A 23,376-nucleotide genomic window follows, 5' to 3' on the forward strand; every position below is an offset into this window, starting at 1 on the left:
TTCAAAGCAAACCAAACAGTCATCAGCTGAGCTAACAGCTGTCCATTTTTGATATGCAAAGTGCAGTAAGGACAGAGCCAGCATAGACCACTATGTATGTTAATCATTCTGCTCATCCATGGCAGATTATTCCAACAAGTGTCTTTATTCCATCTACTTACTGTTGGTCTGGGCAGGATTTTGGTCCAACGTGAGAGTAAATGACAACTGCTATAAGCTAGGTATTTAAAATTGCAAAATTGAAGCATCTAAGAATGAAGTCTTTGCATGTTAATGTATGATACATCTCATCAAGGTAACAACCTATAGGGTAAATACACATTGAATAACAATGGCAGAAAGGCTTTCTGTGCTGCTCACATCTCATCAGTTACGTCACGCCAGGAGTTTTTTTTAGTTTTGACAGCAAAACAACACATGACATTAAATCACTGACTTGGGTTTTGACACTCTTGAAAGTTTGAGCCATAGAGAGAAGTGCAGAAGATGTTTCCTTCTCAGAGTGATTCAACATTTTTTGTCTTCCTTTTCTGCATTTCTCTTTTCGGGCTTATTTCCCACTCTCTTATGCTTTCTGTCAAACACTCTTCTCTCCATGTGTCTATCGCTGTCTCTGCTAGTGATCAACTGATTAATCCATCTACCACTAGTCTCTGCATCCCCCAGTACTTGGTCACTGATGGCTCACTTGCTTTCCCTTGCTCTCTAAAATACTCCCGTTCACTCTGAGCCAAGAGACCCCTGCCACTAGCAGTCAGTCCATTAAGCACTCCAGTTTCACGCTGGCACTCAGTCATCCTATTCTTCAGCTCACAGTATGCTCTTCTTCACCTGAGATGTAGAGAACAGGAAACTGTGTGTGCCTAGGTATGTGTGTGTATTGGGGGAATAAACCAGACAAGCATAAAAAGAAAGAGGGCAAAAAAGACCCACTGTGCACCAAAGCAAATTTTTAACTACTTTACTTTGTGACTAAAGAGTCATGACCTGTCTGGCCTAATTCACAGTATTATCTTAAATTAAACTTTTGCTGAGGTGGTTCCCCCAGGAAGTAGGTGCACCGCTGCACAACTGCAAACGCAAGAACACTATTTCATGCTTGAAGGAGGGTGCACTTGTCTTTGCTATTTATCAGACCTTTAATGATAAACATGTTAACGTGGATTAAACACTTAAACCTAGGTTCACTGGCGACGACTTGGGCACAACCCCAGATACAACGCTGCATGCAAGTCTGCCACATAATTTAATTGAGTGATTTTGGTTGCTTTCATTGTGACTGATAGTGTTCGAGTGTATTGTGGTTTTCCTCAGAAGCTAGAACACAAATGCATTACTTTGGTTAAGGGGTGGGACATATAATCAATACGGCAATAAGTTCTGTATCAAGACACTACAACTGGGAATCTCTGGGAATTTGATTTCGATTCAGGGTGCTACAATCCAATTACAAAACCATTCTTTATGCATCTAAATATTTTTTTCCATACATTTTCTTATTGTAAGTACACATTCACAATCCTATAATCATTAATGCCATAAAAAAAGTTCTACAATACTGTCTCAAAATCAAACACATGGTACTGGTCATTATTGGTCTCCTTGATAATTAATATTTCATATCCATGCTCAAAAAAAAATAGTCTACTTTTACTTGAGAGAAGTCATACCTTCCACCAACAGATAACCTGCCAAACGCAACAAGATGTTCCAGTGCCAGAATCTGTGATCTACAATTCACCTTGTATCCCAAACAACTGTCCAAGGCAGTGATCCCTGGCTAATCCACACAACGCCTGACTGCTGGGTTGAGCCAGCCTGTTTATGTCAACAACCTTCATTGATGCTGATCCCTTCTGTCTCTCAGGGCCTGAAGAACACAGATAGCGTTTCAGAGAGCACAGCTAAAATTACATGCTTTTGACTCAAAGCTAAATATCATGCTCAGCTAAAGAGGTACCTGTAAGCACAGCAAGTCACGTTAAACATTCCTGTGTGTGTGAACTGAGACACACAGACTCACGCTCAGGTTTACAGACAGTTACACACGGCAGGGGAGCATTACACTGATACAATATGTTCCAACAACATAGTGTATTAAAAAATTACAAAATTATCAATCCCGTCTTAGAATCATCCAAAAACTGTGACGGTGTCTAGAAAAACATATGATGACTAAAACCCGATAACATTCATTCACTCCCAGGCGACACAATGGAGACACAATTCCACAAGGATGATTTTGGGCTGGAATTCCAAATATTCAATTCAATTTATTTAAATATGAAGCCGACTGGAGACTACACCCACGTCATTAAGTCGTACATATCACATCACGTTTTTATCACTGGTATGTCTGAGAAGAGGCAAAAGCGGAGAGCATTGGAGACATAGATAAGTTAATGCAGCAGACAAGATAGTTGAGAGAGACAATGTCACGCTGTATATCAAGTACGCCACACATTATTCTACACCCCCCTCTGTCTGAACCCTTGACTGCGGTATAATAAATGTTCTGCCAGAAAGGGTTCAAATTAGGGCTGGACAATAAAACAATAACTTTCACAATATATTTTTTTTCAATAAAATAACAAATGTTAGTAAATATTCAATAAATGTTTGATTTATTCACTTAAATCATACACAAATTAGGACTTAATTTTTTTTATTTTAAAAAGGACTGAAAAAGGTTTTCACTTAATTTTACTCACTGCTTTACTCACTTTACTTTGTTGACAAAGATTTATCATAATTGTTCTGAATGTTCTACCTCAGATCTGTGAAGTGATCCACTGTTTGGCATCAAGTGTTGACCATAAAGAAGAGTTTCAGGTTTCTTCAACGATAAAAATAACGATTTGATAGTTATTGTGATAATTATCGATATCGAAAGATATGTAACTTTTTATTGTGTTAACATTTTTGGCCATATCGTCCAGCCCTAGTTCAAATTTCAGAGTTAGTGGCATGCTTAATTCAAGGTCATGCCTCGTTCTAAGGTGGGCAGTCTCGCCGCACACACAGACATGTACTCATAATATACTTACTTTATTTTCATCTATTTTTCTGTGTGTGTTTCCAAAGGCTGAAAAAGCGCAAAAGCATACATTTACAGTATGGACTGCTTTTCACTACTCAACTGACTGTATGCTAGTGTAGACTGTGACTGTCCCAATGTGCCAGTTCTTGTCACCAAAACCATGCCTTTAAGAAAGACAGAGTTTGACTACAACAACCTACTACTATTGTTGGCATACACGTACTTGGTCTCATACCCATGTGGTATTATTTACATGAAAAAGTTCTTGACAAAAAGCCTGAACAATCTCTGTGTGTGTGTGTGTGTGTGTGTGTGTTCACGTGTGTGTGTGTGTAGGAACTGTTTACTCGGTGACCAGATGTGTTTTCTGTGCATCCTCTATGGATACTGTTTGCGTGTGCAATATCGGTTTTCACCTGTTGCTAGAGATAGCTAAGGGGTTAAGTTACGCGAGAGGTTTTTTTTCATGGCTGATGACAAGCATTACTAATGATGACTTTGTACAGCTCTGCTCCCATCAAGACACCAGACTGAATCACCACACATGCTTGGTAGACACCAGGTGACATTGCATTTAAGTCACAATGAAAGAATTCAATGTGCCAATGCCACACCTTACCACAGAAAGTTAGGTCATTCATTTGACACAATTCTAGTAACATGGTTTCGTTTTATATAGTGTTTGAAATACATAGTCTTCTCTGTAAAAAAAATATAACTTAGGATATGTGGTTGTGAAATGGATGGGTCTCTATAGTTAGTCAAATGTTGAAAAATAATAAAACCTCTGACTCTGAATAGTAGTAGTGGTAATAGTCCTCTTTTTTACCTTTATTTATTCAGCTTTGTTGTCCTTGTTCTTAGCTGTTATGTCTGTTATTTCTGTGTAAGTACACGGACAGCAATGGAAAAATGGAGTAAAATTCCTTGTATGTGTACACATACTTGGCCAATAACGCTGATCCTTATTGATGTGCTGCAATTTCTCAGCACTGCATAACTTGCACAGTGCAAGTGCAAGTCTTCAAAGTTGGAGGGGCCAGCTACTTCCTCATTTGCTGACTTACTTTGACCTGAGTCGTGAATCTTGCAGGGTAACATTTCAAGCTGTATTGACAGCTGGTGCACAGCTTTAGGGACTCAAACTAATTACTGGTATGGTGGCATTTGTTTCTTTGTAGCTTCACTTGAAACATGAGAGGGGGGGGAAATCAATGGAGTTGGGTGCAACACTTTTGAGCCCACATACCCAAAGAGATCAGAAAAGTGCAACAAGTTAAACCTGTGGGATACTCACAAATTTCTTCTTCCCATCTCCATCCTCATAGTTCTTCTTTGATTTCTTGTCCTTCTTGGGACCAGCTGCAGCTGAGGCAGAATTGCCCGATTGGGGATCCATATTTATAAATTAATCCGTTACCTTGAATTGGGGAGTCAAAATAAACCCGTGCGGCAGTAATCTCACTGCACTTAAACAGAAAAAAGGAAAAAAATAAATGATTCCTCCGACGATGTTTCTCAACTTCTAAAAATGCAACTGTTGATTCCCTTGGGCCTAGCCTAGTCTCCTGGCTAACTACCCACAATTAGCACAATGTTGCTAATGATTTGGTAGAAAGCCAACTAAATTACACCAAACGAACCCCTTTCTAAATCGCCTGTCTCTTTCACAGAAGGAGGGAAATTCAAAGCACAACACCAAGTCCTCGGGATGAAAAGTCCGTAAACACCCTGTTGAGTTTATAAAATACAAATAAGAACTTTCTCCCACCAGTATCCACGTGTAACACCAAGCAACGCTTTAACAATGTTAATTTTAAGTCCCGAAAGTATGCGGTACTAACTGTGCTAACGTTAGCTTTAGCAAGGCTAGCTTGTCTTGCTACAGTAGGTAGTCTCCGTGGGAAAAAAAACTCCGCTCTTCCTACTTCCACAAGTGGTTTCGGCGACTACAATACGGGCGACGAGCTGGTGTTACGGATGACTTGGCCCGACGGTGTCTCCCAAATTAGTTTCCATAACTGCTACAACTTTAGTTAACTTTTTAACTTAACCCCTAAATGACAGCAAGGAAGCGCTACGTTTTTAGCTCTACGGCAGTCTTCCTGTTCTTCTGACAGTCCGGTCAGAGCTGGTTGGGGAGGAGCTTACGCTCAGCAACTACACCTGAGAGGATTTAACTGACAGCTCTGGCATGAGCTGTGTGTCCAGGGATCAACTGCTCCGTCAAAGAGTTACAGAGCTCCCCGGTAAAATGAGGACTAGTCTAACTGCTGACTAATGCTGTAGAACAATGTCCACAGTACCACTGCAGCGTTTCCATGGCGCCAGTGTTCATGACCTCAGTTTACACACAGGGTATGACGTAACAATGTATTGTGTCATAGGTGTGTCATAAAATCTACAAAAAAGAGAAGAAAAAATAGTCTGAACCAGTGTTAGATGACCAGTGTAGTAGAATAACTCACCACCAGCAGACAGCACAGCCTCTGAAGATTAATTCAGCTTGTAGGCTTACCAAGGCTACTGGTAGGTTTCAGCGCTATGCAGTTATCAAGTGAACAACTTACAGACGTGTTTACAGACGAGTTTAAAAGTAACTTCTGGCATCCTACACCTGCACACTAAAGTTTTACCAAAAGTTCATAGGCTACTGGATGTAGGAAGACAGGTTTCCGAGGGCATTGTGAAGATTAGTCTTTTGAAGGCCTATTAGGCTATCTATTATTTCAAGAATTTCATAAAGCATAAAATATAAAGGCTATTCTCTCCACAGCTCTTTTTGCTGTTTCTCTGCGAACAATATAACTTTGCCACATTACAAAATCTTCTCTATGTGACCCTAATGTGTGTCTAGATGTAGCTAAGACATTTCAGACAACAGACAATTCACCTTATCTCATATATCTAGAAAGGAATTCGGTTGGTGTAGCTTTAGGCAGATCTTCATTGTGCAAGTGTTACAATGATTAATTAAATTAAGGTAATGATTAGGCCTAACCTTACCTTCCTTATTGAACGGGAGATATTTTTGTGTTTTCTAAATGTGATGTTTCAACATGTGTGACCTGGGCCATTTTGTACTGTAATCATAGGCTGTGCAAACAAATAATCAGACCTGGGGCGCCACCAAGCGGTTGCAGGCGTCATCAGAGTTACTACACCACGTCAAGCAAAGTTAATGTACCAATAGGAAGCACTTGTGATGTAGCCTACTTTATTTTTTTCTCTAAAACGATTTGTTTGCATTCACAAATGCAATTGGCTCTGAGTGGCGGTTACAGCTGTGGGAAAAGAACATTAAAATATAGGCTACAGGGCAATGTCTAGCTTTACATAATAATTACGTAATCTTTTAATTATGGTAATAATGGCGCAGGTGGTGATAGTACAGTGGACAAAATGCATGGTTTTGGTCTGCGAGACACGGGTTCAATTTCCCACTGTGACACGTACACCGGCGTGTCCCTGAGCAGGACATTTAACCCCTAGTTAACTCCAGAGGCGTGCGACCTCTGACTTAGCAATTGTAAGTCGCTTTGGTTAAAAGTGTCAGCTTAATGTAATGTAAATATTGTACATACAACCATATCCACACTCCTTTATATTTTCTTTGTATTTTATATTTTTACTCTGATATTTATATACTTCTTTATATACCAACTTTCTGTTATTATTGATACTCCTTTTGCCTTACTGTGCAATGTGTGCAACTGTGACACAGAATTTCCCCTCGAGGATCAATAAAGTAATTCTGATTGTGATTCTTATTCTGATTCTGAATGCAATTGCCGTAAATTAGTGAACTAAGGAGGCACATGGCCTATTGTTCTAAATATGCTGACTAAATCAACCCAATTCTTGAGGTAGAGCATGTAGCCTATTTAGTAGGTCATTATAAATCTCACACTGAAGGTAGATGTGGCCTTTTGCCCCACTTTCAATGTCTTATTTAAGCGCTTCTAGGATCCAAATAATATCTACGCACCACAAGCAACAATAATCACTGTGTTTAACTCATCTCGGTGGAATTTTGCTTTCAGATGAAGCATTCAGGAGTCACTGAATAAATAATAGGATATGCCTATTAGATATAATGTCCAGTACTTAAAATGCAGTGTGTCTCTTACTTCACAAACCTCTGTACACACATTAGACGCATGCACACTCTCTAGGTACAGGATTACAAAGATCTGTCTGTCTTGGTATGTTAGAGATGTTTTCCAACAACACGATTGGAGAGGATTTGCGCATCACCGGTGGCACTGTAACAGACAACATGGTTATCGCACAGGACTCGTAATAAACTTCAGCCTCAAGTCTTGATTCTCCGGGATACTGGCGCTATAAATTGTGGGGGAGAGGTTAATTAAAAGTGATAAGGCTGGTGGCCCTATGGCATCTAAGAACGCGTATTAAATGTTTAACAGTTGGCCCTTTACATCATCATCTCCCGCATCGCCATTCATAAACAGGTGGATAGACGAAAAGACTGCCACTTCAAAGTGTATTTGAATATCTTTATGTGAGGGTATAGGCCTACAGTCTGTCATTTAATCACAATGTTACAACGAACAAAAGGGGAGTTGTGTGTTGATTGCATCATTTCACAAGACAATTTAGTTACAGTCATACAAAATATTTTATATACAAACTACTGTAGCCATAAGTCACGTTTTAATGGAGAAAAAAAACGGATTCATCTTATCAGGACCAGTGTAAAATACTGTGAATTTGGATCCAAACCGCAGGCGTTGCAGGTCAGATTAATAAGCAACTATTAATACAAGCTTTGGGGGTGCGTACTGGAAAGGAATAAACTATTTGTTTCCGAAGTGCAGTGGGGGGCCACAGGGGGGTTGCAGAGGATGATGGATTGTTTCACATTTCAGTCGTTAATTACCAGAAAATATGAGTGACTAATTTGATCAGAGTTATACCGTTATCTTCCCACCTGCAGTAGGCACATATACACCACTCATTTTCTCAAACGCCCCCCCATGAACTGAAGTGCTATCTTTTTGGGATGGGGCTGTGGGCCTGACTATTCATGCTAGGCGTTGTTGGGGATTCCAGGTAATTTAGGCCTTCCAAAATGTCCAAGACAGCGGATAAAGGCAACAACTTCATGTGTCCAGTACGTGCAGCAGCAGTTCAGGGGTGACCAGTCTTTAAACCCCCACAAGGAGCCTCATTAAAGAGCACAGAGTCCCGGAGATTTGTTCCGGGGGTCTAGCCTACTTGTAGGAGGTCCGGGCCTCTCTCAGCGACCTGTCATATGGCATGGAGGCGAAGAAAGAGTTCCGGAGCTGGCAGTTGATGAAGAACACAATTAGCAACACTAAGAGGAAGAGCAGCAGGCACATTACTATGTAGGTGATCAGGTCCGGTTTGTGGAGCTCGCCCTCCCGAAGCCCGCCTCCCCCTCGCCCTGAGGTGGGTCTCAGAAGAGCGGCCACGCTCACCGAGCCACCGTGGGAGGCGTTCAGGGAGGAGGGTGCGTGCGTGGAGGACTGTGCCATGAGCACCAGGTCGAAGTCTGGGGTGTTGGTGGAGTTGAGGAGGATCTGCCTCAGCATGGCGCCCCGCGGGCTCACCGGCTGCGTCGGTCCGCTGCAGGATGAAAAGACAGGGAGATGGTTATGTAGCCTACTGACCCCGTGTTTGTTCAGTCTGGGTGTCCTATTTCTGATTAGAATAACACCGATATAAAGATCAGGAGCCATTCCTGTGTGCTGTGCCTTTTAGGATAGATTTTAAAGGATTTTAAAAGTGATCCCAAAATATCTTGATATCTGACAAGGTCATTGATGAACTCCATCATGTGATACAGATAATCTACACTGTATGTTCAAATCAGATCATAGTGACTGCTATGTATAGACTCCTTAAGGTGCCATAGGACCTTATGATTTTGGTCTTTGTGGAAACCCGGAATCCTACAGCAGTGTTAAACGAACTAAAAGCACGTTGTTTTAGTTCTGGGAATTACTCACTTTGGTATGCGCTGCGAAGAGTTCCGCAGGTGAGCTGGAAAAGACAAAATCCCGGCTCCGCATTCCTCAGCGTCCCCAGTCCTGTCCGCTCCAGCCCCGCCGAGGACGCGCTTTGGAGAAACGGCGGGTCGATATCTTCAAATCTGTGTCCACGGACCATATGTCGCTGAGTGGGATATTAACGCGGCGTCTCCCGTCACATTAAATCGAAAAGGTCAAATCCATGATCAGAGCCCCGGTGAAAGAGCACAATTCCACTTGTTGGCGTTTAAATCCAAATCGTCCTGCCATGCGCGTGGATATGTGCAGACTGCGTTATGGTGGGCTGCTGTGGGGATATCCAAATGAATCTGCGGTCGGCCAGATGTGGTGGAGTTCAGAGGCAATCGCTAGTGCGCACACAAATGTCTGCTTTTGCGCCGTGGTGCGTAGTGCAACAAGATCGCCTTTGCTTGCGCGTACGGGGCGCAGCTCTGCCTGTTCTTTTATCCAGTACTGGGTCGATACGTGTTGGAGAGATGCTACAGACAGTCTGCCCTTACGGGATTATCGATCCAGTATGACTAAAATGAGACGAAAGGAAGGATTAATGAGGGACAAAACACAGCTTCCCTTCTTCGCCCTGGGTTGCCTGTGTATGTCAGAGAGAGAGAGAGAGAGAGAGAGAGGAAGGGGAGAGGGGGGAGGTGGGGGGGTTGGGGGCGCTGGAGGCACGTCACCGGACAGGGATGTGTATGGGCCTACTGTAAAGAGAGTCTATTTCTCCTGTTATGAGAGAACCATGGTCCATGGCAATTTCTAGGCCAGTGTGGGGAATGTCTCACACTGGGGTGAGGAGAGAACAGGAAAAAGTGTGAGATTGGTGAGTGTGTGTAAGAACTCAGAGAGGTGATTGCATTTTAAGGATCTACCAGGTACTTTGTTGTCTGAGTCAATAGTGCCTAAGTCATTCGAAGTATTGGATATCAGAGCACAACTGTCCATTTTCTTTAGCAAAAAAAAGCCCAAAGAGCAATAAAACTGTTCTTGCATTTCACTAGGCCCAGTGGGTGTATTTAGAATAATAAATGTGCTTTGTGAAACAGATTTAACATTGGTGCTAGACACTAAAAATAAGAGGAGCTAAAGATGGAGATTGGAGGCCACTTTGCTCTTACATGATGCTTCAGACATGAGCATGCATACAAAGGGCCAGACCCTAAAAGCTCTACCGATCCGTTTCATATTCATCTGCACCTGTTCTGTCACAACAGAATGGCTGTCAGGCATAGAGAGCAAGGGCATGGGATCACACACACACAAAAACACAAATACACAGATATAGTGCAGCAAAAATACTGTAAACCACATGCACTATACCTAAACAGACTAGAAAAAGATTGAGGCAAACTACAAATATCAAATACCTTGGTTTTCCACATCCACTTTGTGTTCAACAATAAATAGGATTACAGAGGACCAAATTTAGGTGGAGTTTGCTTGTCACATGGGAAATCTAAATACAGCCTTAAGCCTTGTTTACATACGTAGAGGGACAGCAATAATTGTGATGGCTAAGGCGATTACTGTTTATTATTGCTTTTTGGATGCACTGCTGCTTTGCCACGGGCTTGCTGCTATCCTCATCCCCATCATACACATACACACACACACACACACACACACACACACTTTCACACAAATACACACATGCAAGAAAGGCACAAAGGCAAATCCAAAGACCCACAAAGGAAATCTGATCGATTTTGCCAAAATCTGTGTGAGTGCCTTCAAGTACATCAAGTACATTGTTGTATTTGCAAAACTCCATTGGGAAGTTGGTAACAGACCTAACTCACGCAGCATAATCAGGTGATGCGGTTCAGTAAGAAAGAAAGGGAGGGTGAGAAGGGCTGATATATACTACGACATGTACAGTGTGTTGACTGATGCCTTCATCTGTGAATAGTTATCAGGCTTTGCTCATTAGCTGTAACCCGTGATAATGTAAATTTTATTAGGAGTGGTGAATTGTAATCTCCACCACTATAGACTTCATTAAGGGTCTCAGCTATTGGAGCCACCCTCACCCTCCTCGACACCATCAAGCAGCATGTCACACATAACAATGACCTCTCTCCTTCTATGTGTTTGTTCATGTCCGTTTCGCACATGATTTTTCACCTCGTCTTTGCCACTCTGATTCTCTCACATCTCTTTTCCTGTTTCTCTCAATCTCTGCATGACTTTTTCTCCCCTCCTTCTCTATCTCCTCCGCTCTCTCTACACTCCTTTCTCCCATCCCTTTCTGTTTCTTAATCCTTTTAATCCATAAAAAAAGGGGGGAAAAAGACAACTCATCTATGAAGCATGAGAGCTCAAAATGGAGAAAAACAAGAAAAGTGAAAGTTTTTGGATTTCTTTTTCTGAGTTTAATGATGTTGTTTTATGAGATGGGAAAAAAGAGGGTAAAGTACTTAAAAGAAGCTCAATGTTCTTGCTGATGAGACATAACCAAAGCAAATGGCAGGCCCTGCGAGTCAACAGGGATTATGCATGTGTAGCCTACACACACCATCCACAGGACTCTCTCATTCACACACATGCACACATACAGACACACAAAAACTGGGTCTGCTCAGTGGTTGTTATTTTATTACTACTATTTTCCATTATTTCCAGGAGGGGGAAGGGATCAACGTTTTGAGAATCTTCCCTCAAAGCCTTTTGCCACTGTTTTACATCATAAAATTTTAGTCACCTATAATTATGCCATGTCAAGTGAGGGTGAGGTAAAGAGCACTAACAAAAGCAGTGATGATCTGCACTCACAGCAGTGCTCTCCTCAGGCATTATTGCTAATTCCTGAGACAAAATTGCTAGAGTCTACAGAGTTTTGCCTCATGAAAGAGTATATTGTTGCTTTCCTCAGCATGAGCTCCACAGTGCAGTGGAGTCATTTGCCGCACAGGCAGGAGTCCAACAGCCACCCAAATATACTGTCTATAGAGTCTATCCATCCCTGCTTTTCACTGCTCCACTGGCAGGCGGGCTCATAAAAAACAATGCTACTGTCCCCTCTTGCTTGCTAAGACACACACACACACACATACACAAAGACACACACATACACATAGCATCTGATAACAGTGATACCCTCAGACAGACTCTCTAGACTTAAACACACACAAGCCAAAGAGAGAGACAGATTATGAGAACACTGGTGTGCACGCTTATGCATGTGTGCACACAAACAGACTCACAAGAGACATTTGACATGAACCACAAGCAGCTGTATACACACACACACTGCTCACTGCACTTACATAAACAGAGGCAGACAGAGAGAAAGAGCGAAAACGCACACATCACACAACACAGACAATGTGATCTCTAATGGCTACACAGGCAGCTAGGACTCCTTTATCTCTTATGTCAATACAATTCCAGTTTCTGCTTGACTGATTTTCAACAAGAATCTTAAACAAACAACAAACGTGACACGCAAATTTCTCCCCCCTCTCGTTTTCTGTAATTGTGTTCATTTTCTTATAACCATCTCCTCTTTAACCTCTGTGGAAAAATCAGCCAGCAAAATAGAATTTCTCCCTGCCAACGCAACGAATCCAGTGGCAGAAATCAGACGCTCTACAATTAGTCACTTGATTATCTTGCCAGAACACGAAATGCTGCTTCTCATCTCAGGGAGGAATAAAAGGAGAGGAATTTACTTTCTCTCGCAATAAAAAATTACAAATCGATACTTGAAATGAGCAGCAGCTGTCATGTCACTAGTGAAACACACATGCACACAAGGGACTATTTTAAATCATGCATGCAATAAATAAGCACATTACATTCATTCAAATATTTTGTGATGCCAAAATATATTTGAACCTGAAAACATACAGTCAGTGGTGGAAAAAGAAGTTTAAGAAAACACTTTTTATTTTATTGCAGTATATGATAAAATACACATATATATGTATATGCACACAATGTAGGCAGAGATCTCAGTGCAGGTCAAGTGGTCTCTCAGCTCTATGAACAAAGACGACTCAGCCAATATAGGCCACCAGGGTATTTCTAAGTGTGATCTTGAGGACAGTAAACAAACAACAAGAGAGGAGCTGAGATGCTGAGACTCGGCTAGCTTCTCTTTTATCTTCTTTTTAATCTGAATTTCAATTGCGAATCATTTTGGGGGAGGGTGTGTTCATGATCGGTGAAGGACGCTTTGAGAGGGAAGGGAGGGAGTGCCCCAGGTAAATGGGACCTTGTCTGAGTGTGGGGAGGGTCTCTGGTCCAGTAGCCATGCAATCACCCCAGAAGCCCTAGACACTCAAAACATGAAAGAAATGGATGCAGAGGGAGTGCAGGAGGAGGAGGGAAACTAAACAGACCAAGTGGGAAATAATAGAACCAGTGTTCCCTATAAGACATAATCTCTGATCCCCCATGATTGTATTTGTATTTGTAGTATGCCTTTTTGTTGTCTGTAGACCAAGTCTGGATGGGGAGGGGAGGGGAGAAAGAGAAAAATGGACAGAAACAGCTTACTAATATCCTGTTTCCAGGGTCACTCAGGTCACAGAGGAGGAAGAGTCAAACAGACAGATAAAACATTGAGAAAAAAAGAAATGAAAACAACAGGGGGACAGAGGCAAACAGAGAGCCATAGAGAAGAATATTGTTGCTGAGAAAGACAGAAACAAACAGCAGATCTACAAAAAGTGGGGAAACAAACAAAAAATAGGATGAGTGAGTGAGAGAGGGTGAAAATACAACAGAGGCCAACACACAGCAGAACAAAGGGAAAGAAAGGCAAAGTGATTCAGAAGATGAAGAGTGGTGCAACAGCCATGGCTAGCCCATAAAAGGGAAACTATGTTGAAGGTACATAAATACTCTGAGGGGAAATGTTGCGGTATATGACGAGCAGCAGTGCTGGGATTGTTATAAACATAACTTCCTCTCTATGTCTCACTTATTCTCCCTTCACACTCGCACACGACTCGTCCAGAGAGTGAATGGGAGAATGTTTGCAATCCAGGAAATGTTGTAGCAGCACCTGTTGAGTCTATACATATATATATACGCACACACACACATGCACACACACATATATATTTATATATATATTATATATAAATATACATGTGTGTACATAATGATGGAAAATGATGTATGATAAATGCCATGACACAAAGCTGCAATGATGCACAAGGTGGTGATGATGATGTACTGAATAGGTATATGCTTGCTTTCAGATTCTATGCATTTGCAAACTCAGAAGGTGTTTTCATGACAAATCTACAGGTATATGCAGTGGTACTATTACCGGTATGTGAAATTCTCATGTGTTACTGAAATATTGTAGAATATTTGTTAAAATGACAGTTACAATATTCAAGTATAAAGATGTCATTTGCTGCACAGGCATGAGTCTAGCAGACAACCAAATATACTGCCTATAGAGTCTATCCATCTCTGCTTTTCACTGCTTCACTGGCAGGTGGGCTCATGTCAATTCTTGCTTGCCAAGACAGACGCACACACAAAGACATGTCATAGCATATGATAACAGTGATAACCCCCAGACAGACTCTCTAGACTAAAACACACGAGCCAAAGAGAGAGAGACCGATTATGAGAACACTGGTGTGCATGGTTCTGTGCACACTCAAAACAGACTCACAGGAGACATTTGAAGTGAACACCAAGAAGTCATATACAATGATAGTTACAATGTTCAGCTATTCAGATGTTGCATATTCTCTAATGATGACGCCTAGAGCAATTGTCATCAGCTGGAGTTAATTAGTCTGTTGAGTGAGAGACAGACGTATTGAACTTAACTCAGTTGTGGCAAATTTGGAAAAACATGATTTAGATATTTGTACTACTGTGTGACAGTTTGGAAGCAGAATTACATCCAAAAGCCCAGTAAATAAATACATCTTATTGGAGCTACGTCAAGACAGGAGTTGGGCTGAGTTGGTCCAAATTAGGTAGGCATATTCACAATGGAATATAAAAAGGTTTAATTGTGCTTTAGATTACTTTAAACAGCAGGTCAAAGACTGCATGATTGATTAAGCTAACTTATACACCAAGAAGCACCAATTCCTAGTAATCAGGCTCTATGAATCACTCTGCAAAAGAAGGTCTGAACCTCAAACAGGCTGAGTATACTATTCTATGACACGCTGTCATAGATGCACACCTGACACGTTTATCTTGTGTGTGCGTGTAATTTAATGTGCTCCACTTGCAATTATGAGTGCACTCATGGCCGCCTTTTGTCTCATTCCTCAGCGATGCCTCACGGGCCAGTTGAGCCACCTGGGTGGTTCTCAGGGTGTTGTCATCAATCCCTCCATCCATCATCAACCGGTGCGCTGTGGCTTTGAAGAATTGGTAAAGTCCTTTCTTCTGTTAGCCCCCCGATAGCCCTTTCCTCCTCTACTCCATCAGCCCTCTGACTGCTCCAGAAAATATGGTATTACTGTTTCACCAATGATAGGAACTCTTAAAAAGGGTCTCAGCACTATGGGCTTGTGAGGCTGTCATGTCAGAGAAGGAAAAAAAGGGTCTGGAGCAGGTTAGATGATATTATGACTGTGATGAAGGTTGTATTTTTTAGTGATAAATGGTTATGATGCTCTACAATTTAAGAGGGTTTGTCATTATTAGCTCAAGAGATTTCTTCTAATGCGACTGATGGCTCAAGGGGGTAGCTGATGCCTTGGATAGGAGCAGTATCTGTGTGTGTGGGTGTGTTTAAAAAATGTGACACACATTTCTGCAAGAGGCACAGAGCGACGTTTGAGTTTAAGTTTGCTTCCATGTTAATGCCTTCATGAATATGTGTGTAAGCGTTTGTGTACAAACAAATTAGCATTCACTGTTAAAATGTGAGTGTGTGAGCGTGCATGCATATGTGAGTATTCGCGCCTCAGTGAGTGAGTGTGTGTAATGTGTTTGAACCCACCTACGTTTGTTCAAGCTTCTAATAATATTCGAGTGTGGGTAATCTGCCATGTATGCATGTGTTTATACAAGCAAGCAAGTATATGAGTGGACGCTGTTTGTCTCATGAGGGGGCTTCCGGGCACAAGGCGATAGGTGAGTCGGAGAGGGAGTCTAATATCTCCTCCAAATCCCTGGAATCCCTGTGTCTTTCAGAGGCAGGATGTCTCATCGCTCACTGCTCTGCCAGGAGAGTCAGAAACCGAGAAAGACAGATGGAGGAGGCGAGAGAGATGGAGAGAGGGAGGATGAAGAGGAGGAGAGGGAGGGAGGGAGGGAGGGCTTGGAAACAGTACTATGCCTTGCGCCTCTGGGACAAATTACTCCAGAGAAAGGATGTCAGTGATACTATGTTTCTCCAAGACAGACAGACAGACAGACAGACAGACAGACAGACAGACACACACACACACACACACACACACACACTTGTCTTCAAGGTTTTCTATGCAAACACACAGGCTAATATCAGTTCACGGGTTAAACACAACTGAGCATGAACAGATATACTTAATACCATAAAATTTGATCTCCTGGTTAAAACAGAAGCACATGTACAACTCACACATGCACAAATACACACCCAATTGGTGGAGCGTGTTATTGAGTAACGCCCTTAAGGCCAAAACTCATATCAAAAGTCTGACAGAGAGCACTCAAGGAATCAGATAACAGAATTTCCTGTGAACTTCTCTCAGACTGACATTGTTGCTATGGAGATAGTCCAATAAGGGTCTGCTGTTTATGTATGTGTGTGTGCGCATGCTGTAGTGTACAGCATTTCTTGGGTTAAATTGTTCTTTCTCTTGGTATTTCTGCTTTATTGGCCTGCATATATAGTGCAGCAGTGAGTGATGGGTAGGAGAGAGGACGAGTGGAGGCAACAGAAGAAGAGAATGTGACAAAGGTTATACATCAGACTCAACAACGTGATGTGGAAGGGACGCTCCTCTGAATGTACCCAAGCCTGTAATTGTGGTTACTGTAGCATTTTCCCTTAAAGCTGTGCTTGCCAACACTTTTATCAAAAAATATACTTTACAACCTGAATAATTATGTGAAAATGCTGAGAGATGAGTTCACAGACTCATGAAATTCTGGAGGAGTGCATGGTCACGATCGAGGAACCCTCTCCCTGAAGTGAAACTTTAGTGCAAAATCCAAAACTTTATTTTGAAGAGCAGCATTTCATGTGTGAGCACTTCATTCAAAGCAGTACTCACCGGGGAAGGCTAACAGATCTTCTTCACCACCTACTACCCTACATCATCAACACTTACACAGGAGAAGAAAAGTACAAGGTTTGTACAGTTTAGATGTTCAAATATCCCTGTTCTTGACACAACACTTTCTGCATAAAGCAGCGTTGTTTCAAAAAAATGGCCACGAAAGAATTGCACTGAAATTAAAGGCACCCAAAATATGTTGACCCTTGTCATATATAGTCTAAAAGACGACATGTAAGGGAAGTTTTAATGACAACTTCGTTGGGTTCCTTGGCTTTTGTGCAATGGCAGACTAGGCAATAAAAGGAGGCCTTTCAGTGACAGCCTGAAACAATGCAGAAAGTGGCAAATGAATGGTATGGAGTAGCTGAGGTCTGAAAAACATCTGGACATGGAATGTTTACAGTGTTGCTTTAGAGGGCAGCTTTCAGGATGTCTCTGACATGCCAAGTATGCTAGCGAGGTTAACACACACACACACACACATGCACATACACACACACACACAAACACACACAGGTGCATGACTCTTACAGAAAAGCCAATCTCCCAGTCACAGAGGGGTTCTTCGGCTTTTAGGAACCTTTTTAGCTAATGCCACTCTAAAACATACTGCATGTTGAGTCTGCAGTAACCTCATGTAATGCTTTAACAGTAGTGTGCATGTACTGTGTGCTCCTGAACTATAGTTCCTTATTACAAGAGGGGGTTTGCACTTGTACTTTGGGGATGGAGGGAATGTTAGGATTGGTTTGGGCTCCAGTTTAGGATGTAATGCATCTGCTAGCCTAGCCAAGCCGCTCATATCCTAACGGCGGAGCACTGACTGACCTAGAAATGTGTTCTGGTTTATTTTGGTGCAGAATTTAAGTTTGTATTTGCACACCCTTTTTAAGATTTTGTAGGAACTCTGGACCTTTACCTTTAGAGGAATCTAGCTGAAGTTTTGGTTACAGAGCCATTGTAATATATCTGCTAGTTATTTCATGGAGCCAGCAACTAACAGAGTGGAATTTGCACTGTTAAACATCCCTGATTGGCCAAACTCAAGTCTCATGAAGTTTTTTTGTACATAGTCTTTGAGATTCTTCTTGGGCTCTACTGGTTTAACTCTTTAAAAATTGGGTATTATTTTGCACAGTAGTTTTGGATCTTTGAATTTTGTGAGACAGTGTTTATTACAATTGCTGTTGTAGACAGCTCTGAGATATTATATGTGGAATTGGGCAATACAAACATGCTTGACATACTCAGTTCTGGATGCTGGTTTATGTAAGAAACCAATGACGCTTCAAAGCAAATCTTGTATTGCCTTCTGCTGTTAAAGTTTTTAGGTCATTAAATTGTCGGTGACAGTGTCCCTGTTGGGAAATAACTTTCAGTTTGGGTCCTCCCGCTGTTCAAATGTTTGTTTAAAGAGCATTTGTTCTAAATGTGTACATTTGTGTGTGTATGTGTGTGTGTGTGTGTGTGTGTATATACAGTTGCCAGAGTGCAGAGCAACACTGCAGCCACGTGTTTGGCTTTGCTCCAGCGCCTGTCATCGACCAAGGGCTGCTGTTGGGGACAAACGCTGAATATTTAGACTTATTAAATTTCATTAAACCACCTTTCAGCACAAATATAAAGAGTACTCCAATGATTAAACAACCACTTTAGAGTTTATTCTTTTTCATTCAAGGATCAAAAATATGACAATATACAGTACAAGATTTGCTTTAATCAATATTTCTTGCGTACAATTTAAAAATACAGTATTTCAGTTAATTTTGTATTTCAGGTGGTGGGAATATCTGGGAGTCTTTTCATTATTAGCCTGGTTGTGCACACAGAAAATAGTTAGCTGCTCTTTCACTCATTGACACATACAGTACAAATAAATAAAGACAAACGCCCCACTACTTCTTTATATAAAATCTTGACAAAACAACATTTGTGTATCTGAAACTAGATTTGGTCACTGTAGGTTGAAAACCATATCTCTAAAAAGTTTGACTTTTCCACATATGCCACATAATCCTTTTGATTTAGAATATTCACTCAGACTTGGGCCTACTACACCTACTAGTGAGTTTAGGCTTAAAGCTACCTGCAAGGATTCAAATATAAATATATTTGTCTTGGAAATAACTCATCACAGTATTGTAAGGTGAAGTTTTACTGTAACTGATAATGATGATCTGGTTTGTTTTCACACCATAACAAAAGATGTATAATGACAGAGCTCTAAATGTTTTAATTGGTGCAGTAGGCCCCTGCTGATTCTCACCTGTGGGGGTAAAGACATTTGATAGCATCCACACAATAATAGAATAATAAAAATGTGGTGTTTTAGCTTGAAAATATTTAATTGTTTTATGTTAACCAAATGGTTTTGAAAGGGGTGAATTGTATGATGTATGTAATGATCTGAATCCACAGCATAGTCCCCAGAGGAACCACTTCAATCCATGGATTAAACATTTAAAACACCAAAACTGTAATTTATGAAGTTTTGTAGTTTTTTAATTGAAATATATGCAGACCAGTGTTGTATGAACGTTGGATGTTGCTGTTTCCCACAAGCAGCGGACAACATACACTTTGGCTGAACCCACAGGTCAACATAATCTTTAGCACCCCATTTGTATCTACATCTGAATAGTTGTTTGTTGTGAATACAGTTTTCACTTAGCACAAATAAAAAGATTCTAATTTCTAATAGGCAGAATTAGCAGTTTATCATGTGCATTATTATTGATATGCCATTTTCTTTATATTTTAGTTACAGCAAAAGTTCAGCTATTACCTACTCATCCCGTCAGTCGAATCACTAGTGAAGTTTAACACAGTCAGTTAGCTAGTGTAGCGGTATCTCTAATAAGTCTCCAAAAGAAAAACAAGACCATAAAATTACTCCACACAGCTTCTGCAGCAGAAGTGTTTTATAGTCAAATGACTACACTGTTGTTCCAAAAGTCTCCATCTCCCTCATTTTCTCATCTCACAAAAGTATAGTTGCCCTAAAGCCTTCATGTGCTTCTCATAAGCACTGACCTTCTGCATTTTACAGCCGTAAACACAACTCCTCAAGGACACGTTGCTTTCTGGTTACGATTTTAGCAAATGTGTCGCACAGAGACTTTTTGTTCTGTTTGTTATCTAGATAGATCAGATATGACTATCTGTCATATTTAACATGTTTATTGGCTTAAAGTTGTTCAAATATGCATGAGACTTTAAACAAAGGGAGAGAGGTATCATGTGAAATGTTGCTATTTGTTTTTGTACATCCATGAGTTAGGTATGCTTGCAACATTTCTGGTAACGTGTACTCGCTTGGTATATTGTATTTTAAATAATTCTGAGTGAGGTAGAGACACGCTGTCTGGAGTAATGTTATTGCCACTTTTAACTATTTTTAAACTCTACAATGTCAATTCTTTATTAACATATGATCTCCTGGAGACAATTCACATGGAGCTGCAATACTGTATGTCAATACAACACACTGTGTGTTATGTGGACATACAAAAGTCTCTGACCAACATTACAAAGAGGATAATGCTACATTTTTGAGTGAGCTTGAACGATTTTCAAATGCATAAATCCTACACTGTTTCCCACTTTTTCCTGAATCATTCGACTCCTGATTATAAGTTGTACATTATGGATGGAAAATGCATTAATTAGATAGCCTGGTGTATAAAGGAGTGCACAGTATCTTAACAGGCGTCACTATGCTTGTCCTGGCAAAGTGAAGACATAGAAGCAAAGCCAGCCTTTCTGGTGTGAATAACAGTGGAAGTCTTTTTTGTTGTGCCTTTCTTTCTCGTCCCTCCTCTCTCTCAAGCCCTCCCTCTCTGTCATCCCATCTCTGGGCTACCCTCTCTCTCCTCCAAGTTGGAGATGCACTGATATCTGTGCAGTGGATGTGGGGGCCCTCATCGCCGCATCACCGCCTCAGCTCCTGCTCTGTGGTGCCTCTTTATATCTCATAGTGATTGTGTTTCCCCCCTCATTGGTCTCCCTCTAACTCCCACCCAGTCTGTGAGCCTCTGTCTTCCTCTCCTCTCTCATTCCCTGAAGATGGTGCCTTTAATTAGAATTCAGCTGTCAACACAAACCCCCTCCAACTGAGTATACGTGCCCTCTGACCCTTTGGCCTCCTGCTTACTTGCAGTCACTGCTATCCTCTTTTTTACATTCCTCCTTAATTGGTCGTTGCATATACTAAACTCTTGCGTTCAGCAAAATTTTAATCAGTTTATTTCTCTCACTCTCTCACTTTCTTCCCTGTCAATCTTCTAAAAATCCTGTTTCCCCTGCTCCCTTCTTTCCCCCTCTTCTGCTATCAAAGTCTTAAAAATACCTACCATGACCCTGCTGTCTGCCCCCACCTCCTCCTGATTTCACCCTCTTTCACACCTTCCTCCCTTCTTGCTTCTCTCCCCTTCTAGCGAGTCCTGTCAGTGTCTCATGGTGTTCTTGCCAAACTTGTCGCCAAGTTGTTGGATGAGCAGAGCCAGCTCTCCGGCGGCCTCGGACTTCTCCTCCAGGAGCTCATAACGGAGGCTGGAAATGTCTTGCTTGATCTCCTTCAGCTCGCCTATAACGCAGCAACAATCAGGGCATGTAAACATGAACAAATACTGACATGTATGGAAGATGCACAGCACACCTCATTTCATAGACTTTTTCTTACACATACAGACACACACACACAATAACTCCTACGTCTTGTCTCTCGATAACAGTAGATACTCTCAGGCACAAACATGCCCTAAGCAAATAACGACTGAATAAGAGTGGCCCTTAATGATGAATTTTTACCTTCATTGACTTCATCGCTCTCTCTGTCCACTTGAGCCTTTAGTACATATCGCTTAATCAGACGCTTCATGATATTCTACAAAGATGAGAGGGAAGGAGGAGATTAAATAGAGAGAAGGTGACAAGGCGATGTGACATCGCATAGCGCACAGCACAGCACAGCACTGTGTCTCAGAGACTGTGCGTGAAATGTTGAGAGTAGGGAAGTCCTGCAGCTGCAGCATTTGTGTGCTGGAAGTGGAAAAAAACAACAACAACAATAGCGCAGTCGACCAGTGAAGGAAGTGAGAATTCCCTAATGGCAAAGGTGAAGGGCAGACTACAGAGGAGAGCATCTCTTCCCTCCTCAGTGTGGTACTTTGGGCTCATTTACAGAGTGTCTGCATTCGATCTCTCTCAAACAGCTCATTAGAGGCATTTTCATCCTTACTCTGTTCTGTTTTTCTATTTGCTGTTCCTCCTCTCCCCCTTTCACTTGTTCCATCCTGCCTTCCTTTTAGTGGATGCCCTTTCATCCGAACTCTTGTTAAATTCTTCCCTCATCTCCGTACCTTCCTGCCTCTTCCTTATCTGTCTTTATTATCAGTTTCTCTTTACCTCTTCCATCCCTCTCATTTTCTCTCTCCATCGCTCTTCCTGTCATCCTTTATCACCGTCCAGCCAGCTCCTCTCTCTGCAGTTATACATATCTACTTTTGTCATTTTGTTTCTAGCTTCCTCAGCCTGAATGCTGCTCTCCGTCTCTCCTTTTATTCTTTCTTTTCCCTTCTTGTTCTTGAGATTCTTTACACATCCTTCGCTCACTGCCTTACCTGGTATCGTGTTGGGTGTTTTCTAGATTTTCTGTGCATGAACTCTTCTCCCGGGCGTGGATAAGATCTGAGGCGCTCATCCTGTTGCAACAGTGGGATACAAACAACAGTCCAGTGTTAACGTCACATTTCAGGGTTCAGTGATCTTCAATAATGGAAGCATTTGAAAAGGGTGTAAGAAGAGGCAGCACACTGCCAAAACAAAACAATAATGCTTATTGTTTGTATCTAGCGCTCACAGATGTCTTCAAAGAGAAGGAAAAAAAATTGACAGCTTCACTTGACCAGAGGAAACCTCTATTAACTGACTTCTAGATACCTTCCATGTCCATGACCTTGCTTAGAAGCGTGCATGTCATTTTAGCACTACAGTGTCAAAATGAGTTTTAACTTCAAGCTAGGGTAGGCAATTTATTTCTGATGCCTTTTTTGTTATATTTTTTGAAATACTCTTTATATCCCGACAGCAATCAATCAAT

The 23,376-nt window shown here is 41.4% G+C and overlaps 3 protein-coding genes across 3 annotated transcripts in view; all 3 read right to left on the minus strand.

Moving 5' to 3' along the window:
• Positions 1–5,341, minus strand: part of LOC119888931 (protein diaphanous homolog 1-like) — a 97,339-nt gene extending 91,998 nt beyond the window's left edge. The window contains 1 exon segment of the mRNA XM_038699733.1: positions 4,338–5,341. Within this exon segment, the coding sequence (XP_038555661.1) occupies positions 4,338–4,439 (102 nt within the window). The 5' untranslated portion in view covers positions 4,440–5,341.
• A 2,205-nt stretch (positions 5,342–7,546) lies between these two features.
• LOC119888938 (small integral membrane protein 32-like) lies at positions 7,547–9,672 on the minus strand. Its single transcript, XM_038699738.1, has 2 exons — positions 9,037–9,672; positions 7,547–8,653 (listed from the first exon to the last, which is right to left on the minus strand). Exon 2 carries the CDS (start codon positions 8,617–8,619, stop codon positions 8,278–8,280), a length of 342 nt encoding a protein of 113 aa, XP_038555666.1. The 5' UTR covers positions 8,620–8,653; positions 9,037–9,672; the 3' UTR covers positions 7,547–8,277.
• A 9,303-nt stretch (positions 9,673–18,975) lies between these two features.
• Positions 18,976–23,376, minus strand: part of LOC119889312 (short transient receptor potential channel 7-like) — a 58,336-nt gene continuing 53,935 nt past the window's right edge. Inside the window, 3 exon segments of the mRNA XM_038700236.1 lie at positions 18,976–21,861; positions 22,086–22,161; positions 22,898–22,978. Coding sequence (XP_038556164.1) covers positions 21,722–21,861; positions 22,086–22,161; positions 22,898–22,978 — 297 coding nt within the window. The 3' untranslated portion in view covers positions 18,976–21,721.

The sequence above is a fragment of the Micropterus salmoides genome, unplaced genomic scaffold, assembly GCF_014851395.1.
Source record: "Micropterus salmoides isolate LMB-PRFRI ecotype aquatic unplaced genomic scaffold, ASM1485139v1 Ms_hic_scaffold_5, whole genome shotgun sequence".
In the NCBI taxonomy this organism is placed as follows: domain Eukaryota; kingdom Metazoa; phylum Chordata; class Actinopteri; order Centrarchiformes; family Centrarchidae; genus Micropterus; species Micropterus salmoides.

Excerpts from the sequence above, each read along its gene's own strand:
- LOC119888938 (XM_038699738.1), bottom strand. The coding sequence starts at position 8,619 with ATGCTGAGGCAGATCCTCCTCAACTCCACCAACACCCCAGACTTCGAC.